Source organism: Salvelinus namaycush, chromosome 4 (assembly GCF_016432855.1).
Source record: "Salvelinus namaycush isolate Seneca chromosome 4, SaNama_1.0, whole genome shotgun sequence".
Taxonomy (NCBI): Eukaryota; Metazoa; Chordata; class Actinopteri; order Salmoniformes; family Salmonidae; genus Salvelinus; species Salvelinus namaycush.
Genome location: NC_052310.1, coordinates 31,096,584 through 31,102,538, shown reverse-complemented (window position 1 = coordinate 31,102,538; position 5,955 = coordinate 31,096,584). Strand labels below are relative to the sequence as shown.

The 5,955-nt window shown below is 42.7% G+C and overlaps 1 protein-coding gene across 1 annotated transcript; it reads left to right on the top strand.

Annotated features, from left to right (window-relative positions):
* The first annotated feature begins 3,755 nt into the window (after positions 1-3,755).
* Positions 3,756-5,318, top strand: LOC120045825 (probable vesicular acetylcholine transporter-A). Its single transcript, XM_038990757.1, has one exon. It carries the CDS (start codon positions 3,756-3,758, stop codon positions 5,316-5,318), a length of 1,563 nt encoding a protein of 520 aa, XP_038846685.1.
* Positions 5,319-5,955: the final 637 nt, after the last annotated feature.

Here is a 5,955-nt window from a genome sequence, read left to right as displayed (position 1 = left end):
AGTAACTAATGTTAAACACGGAACCCAAACCAGCTGCGCGCGTGCGCCATCGTGCATAAATTTATTTTGTCCCCCACACCAAATGCGATCATGAAACGCAGGTTAAAATATCAAAACAAACTCTGAACCAATTACATTAAGTTGGGGACAGGTCGAAAAGCATGAAACATTTATAGCAATTAGCTAGCTACCTTGCACTTGCTAGCTAATTTGTCCTATTTAGCTAGCTTGCTGTTGCTAGCTAATTTGTCCTGGGATATAAACATTGAGTTGTTATTTAACCTGAAATGCACAAGATCCTCTACTTCGACAATTAATCCACACATTAGGGTCAACCGAATCGTTTCTAGTCATCTCTCCTCCTAGGCTTTTTCTTCTCTTGACTTTATATTGCGATTGGCAACTTTCATAAATTAGGTGCATTACCGCCACTGACCTCGTTCGTCTTTCAGTCACCCATGTGGGTATAACCAATGAGGAGATGGCACGTTGGTACCTGCCTCTATAAACCAATGAGGAGATGGGAGAGGCAGGACTTGCAGCGCGATCTGCGTCAGAAATAGAACTGACTTCTATTTTAGCCCTTGGCAATGCACATGCTCATTGACGCGCGCGAGCAGTGTGGGTGCAATAATTTAATAATATAGATTTCTACATTTATTTTTGCAACGTTCGCGCAAGCGACGCGAGTCGTGTAGTCAGCCTGTTAGGGGAACAAAAGTCGCCTATTTCACTATGGACTAAGCTAACAGATTAATTTCCACCACTCACGGACTACACTCACCTTCCTTTGTGTAAAATTTGGTGACATATTGTCGCTCTTTCTTTTCTCTCTCCTGTCTTTCTTTTCATTTTTGGAAGCCAGATTTTTCTTTAGGAAGCTATGACATGATGCTCCACGGCACTCCTCACTCGCAATTCACTGCTAGGTCCAAACCATTTCATGTAAATATGTAAATAGGGGGGGGGGGGGGGGGCTCTCAGGAGCAGAGGCTCTCTGGATGTCTACTTTTTGCCAAAAACAATAAAAGAAACGGTTAGTTTTATTATTGCATTGTAAATAAAATACTCTATTAATTATGATAGGTTAATAATTTAATATTGATTTTGTTACCCATAGTTCTAATATTTTTTTAGGGCCCCTGTCATTTAGAATCGTCATACCCCCCCCCCTGACATAGAGGAGGAAGCCAGTAAGTTTATGATCAAACTTTCTCAATGTACCAGCGACCATAATTTTTCATAATTTGGTCATGCTACTTTCATCTGGTTATGTCCAAATATCATCCAATTTGATGGGAAAACATGATTTTGACTTTGCAGGACCTTTACAGTTTGATCAAGTATGCTTGAATAAATTACACTTTGATTTAATCTGCTCGATTAAACTTTGATTTAATGTGCTCTAAGGCTTGCATCTGATTTGGACACCAACTCACATCACTGTTACTGGGAGCTGTGAGAGATTATTGATGGATCGAAATGTACAAAATGGTTATCTGGAGGAAAATGGGGGAGGGTCATGCTTTTTCAATTTCACTCAAGGGCAGGGTTTAATAATTTTTATATCTAGTCTAGGGGAGCATCATGTAATTTGTAATTGATGAAATGTCAATATTTCTCAGAGTTTTAGAATTGAGTTGCTTATTAGGCTATATGTTGATGTGTGCCAGATGCCGCTAGTTCACGCATGAGATAATGAATTTTTCAGACTAGGCCTAATCAAACAAAAAAAATCTGAATAAGCCTTTGTGTGCCACCTTAGGCCTACACAGCACAGCCATTTTGGTAAGGCAGCACACAAAAAACGTTTTTGATAAGCAAGAGCAGAGCAGCCTGGGGCTCAGCGTTGGAATAGTCATTGTGGTGTGTAGTGCAGCCTAGTTTTGTTTACACTATCCCAGCAGCTATCTTAGAAGTATAACTTTGCTCTGTGCTTCCCCGAGCATGCACTTCGTAGCCTATAGGCTATGGATCATTTGATTGAGACCACACTAAATAGCCTATAGCCTAAATAGCCTCATCTCTGATTCTCCGCTGGGAGCGCAATATCAAGTGTGCTTATAGGCTATCTAGTGTGGTCTCAATCAAATGATTAATAGCCTATAGGCTACGAAGATCCTGTAATTTCGGTAATTTGTGTGCTATTAAAAAAGTTTCTGTTAATATGTAAAATGACGAAAAATTGCATATTTTTTTTATTAAAGATTTTTTTTCTCGGACCTGCATAAATGATAAATGGATGCAATACTTTTACTATGAAGGATATTTTTCCAAATCTACTACCTTCCACGGCGTCCTGTGTCCTGCGAAGCCCGCAGCCCTGTGCACTATTAATATTTTTGCGTTCCCATTTAATGCTTACAGGACAAAGAACCGTTTCTAAAACTGCATATCAAAGGCTCTGATCTGTCCAAGAAGTGAGGGTAATTGGTAGACATGTTCTCTTCTATCCACTTTGTTTTAATTATTATTTTGGGTATAGGGGAGGGTTACTTTTTTCAAGCGTTCCGGTAAAATATATTTTACTGAAGGGAGGGCCGTCCATTTTCATTTCATAGAGGTCCGATTTTCTCCATGTAACCCATATTATAAATAACGTTCACTCCCTTATTGGAATTCCAATTCTTGGGTAAAGACGTCATGTGCTTAAAATGGCAACCTTGTTGCGGCTGAGTGAAGACTCAGTCGAGATCAGTGTAGTTGATCACTCCTCTGTCTGAACTACACACGTTTCACTATTAAAACATTAGGGTACTTTTCAATTAATTAATCTTTTAATTAATTTAATGAAATTAATATTTTGTTGTATGAAAGTTAGAAATGTTAACCAAACAGTGGATATTGTATTGAACATACATTGCATAAAATACATACAGTACATCAAAGGTCACTTGGAAACAAATATAGCCCACATCTAAAAAGATAACTCCTTGTTCAAATGTTTCCAAACACATTGTTCAAATGTTGTCCATTGTTTTGCTCTCCTGACTTTTTGAAACCGTCCATACAATTCATATTATACAAGCACACACTGTCCTTTGATTGAAGGGTGGGCCTATATCAAACCAAGAGTATTTTTCCGTGAAGTAACTGGTTGCAGAGTGTTATTGGGCACGGGCTTGCCATGTGTTAAATTATCATAAAATAATGTCCCATCTGTGGAAACTGCTAATGCTAAATGACTTAAATGACTTAAATGAAACACTGAAAGGCAAAAAAGGATTGCATCATATAGCTTTTGGAAACGACGGGGTAGGGGGACACTGAAGGGGTCTAGCTGATGTGAGATGATGACATACAGGTGGCTGCAGACGTGAGAGCAGATGGCGGAGAGCGCAGAGCACTGAAGGGGCAGTCTGGTTTAGGAAAGAGCCGCACAAACTAGTAACAGTGTGCAAGTGAGCTGCAGGTGAATCTCTAACCTGTGAGAGTTTATCTGTCGCCAGCGCGTCACCTGAATGACGGGGTATGAGACAATGAAACCACAATGGAAGACAGGGATAAAACGCGTCCAAGTCACGAGAGAGGAAATAGGAGCGCAATGACGGACTGTGCCATCAGGGAAAGGTAAAGACCGGAAAGCTGGCCATATGTTTAGACTGCTGCTGAATAAGTTAATTGAATGAGTGAACCTGACAAGACAAAAACAAATGTACACAGAGCTCCTGAACTCAGACGCGCACATTTCAGTCGGTGGAAAGAGTTTATTTTTCGTTTTTGAAGAGAGAAGCCAGCAGAAAACGTAAAGAATCATGGATACAGAGGGAATCACAGAGGACCACGGAGCCGACCACGGAGCCGGGGATCTAGCGCAATCTGCTGCTATGAAACTGTCTGAGATAGGCGAAAGAACTAAACAACTAGGTACTAAATTCAAAGACCCTGAGCGACAGAGACGGATTATTCTAGTGATTGTCTGTGTAGCACTTCTATTAGATAACATGCTTTACATGGTAATTGTGCCGATCATACCAGACTATTTGGCAGAATTACAAAGTGAGGCAGATCACGCTTCGTTTAATGCACGAGTAATAAATGCCGGGAATTCCTCGAATCATACTATCTTTAAAGCCACCAAAGGCAACTTCGACCTGCAGATTGGTGTACTTTTTGCGTCCAAAGCCATATTGCAGCTTTTGGTCAACCCGTTGACCGGGACGTTCATTGACCGGGTCGGCTATGACCTTCCTCTGTTCATCGGACTCATCATCATGTTTTTTTCCACTTGTCTATTCGCCTTCGCCGATAATTACGTGTCTCTGTTCGCGGCGAGGAGCTTGCAGGGCTTGGGCTCAGCGTTCGCAGATACATCAGGCATCGCCATGATAGCGGATAAGTACACGGAGGAGGCGGAGAGGAGCAGAGCCCTGGGTATCGCCCTGGCATTCATCTCTTTCGGCAGCTTAGTGGCGCCTCCCTTCGGGGGCATCCTGTACGAGTTCTGTGGGAAACGGGTGCCCTTCATTGTGCTGGCCTGCATCTGTTTCACGGACGGCATGCTGTGCCTGACCGTGTTAAAGCCCTTCTCCAGAGGGGAGAGAGAGAACATGCCCGTGGGCACCCCCATCTACAAACTGATGATCGACCCCTACATAGTTGTGGTGGCGGGTGCCCTGACCACCTGTAACATCCCGCTGGCCTTCCTGGAGCCCACCATCGCAAACTGGATGGAAGAAACCATGCACTCTTCCCAATGGGAGATCGGCCTTGCCTGGCTTCCCGCGTTCTTCCCGCATGTCCTGGGTGTGTACATCACCGTCAAACTCGCGGCTAAGTACCCACACCTGCAGTGGTTCTACGGGGCCTTGGGCATGGTGATAATCGGCGCCAGTTCGTGCACCGTGCCAGCCTGTAAGACCTTCGGCCAGCTGATGGGTCCACTGTGTGGCATCTGCTTTGGCATCGCCCTGGTGGACACGGCGCTACTGCCTACACTCGCTTTCCTGGTGGACGTGCGGCATGTGTCGGTGTACGGCAGTGTGTACGCCATCGCGGACATCTCCTACTGCGTGGCCTACGCCCTGGGCCCTGTGGTGGCCGGACAGATAGTCCACGACCTGGGCTTCATTCAGCTCAACCTGGGCATGGGCCTCGCCAATGTGCTTTACGCACCAGCGCTCCTCTTACTAAAGAACGTGTGCCAAATGAAACCTTCAAACTCGGAGAGAGGCATGCTACTGGAGGAAGGCCCCACGGGTCTCTACGACACAATAAAAACTCAGGAACGCGAGAGGAAGAGGAAGGGGTTAAGTAATGTTGTTGATGAGAATGGCATAGACAGGTATTCTGAAGAAGAGTCATTTGAATATGCGTAAACTGTAAAAAAAAAAAGAAAAAAAAAAGCGATGAAGCTAAACTCTCAGTGCCATACTCCTTTGACCGAACCATTTACATAATTTAATTAGGAAAGAAGATAACTCCAGATTAATCTCCTGTCTTCCAATTCAATCGGACAATGTCATCTGAAGAAGCATTCACAGTAAATTGCGCTAGGGTGATATTTGTTAAAGCTGAAAGTGTGTGCATTGTGCCAAAACATTGATTCCATATCATATTCATGGACCTGTGTAAACTGAACATAACTTTTATCATAAAAAAGAAGTAATGAAATGTATTCGTCATTCAAAATAATATACCTTATATGTATTTTGCAAGAGTTGTGCTGCTAAAATCAATATGCAATATGTCACAATACTCTGTTAGGGGGGAATAGATGGGTTTGAATCCCCCGTCTTACCTTGTGTATTCTGTATTTAACTTAATTTGGATGATTTATAGGCTATCTGGAATGCATATCCTAAATGTATGATAGGACATTTCAGCAATTGCTTATATATGTATATTAATGTAGATATTAAATCAAGAGTATGTGAATGTACCAGTGCTTCATGTGTGTTATTGTCAAAAGTATAATATGCATGCAATGATTGGCTAACTCCCTTTAGCTACCAG

What these genes read in the sequence shown, in the direction of transcription:
- LOC120045825 (XM_038990757.1), top strand. Translation starts at nt 3,756, where the DNA reads ATGGATACAGAGGGAATCACAGAGGACCACGGAGCCGACCACGGAGCC.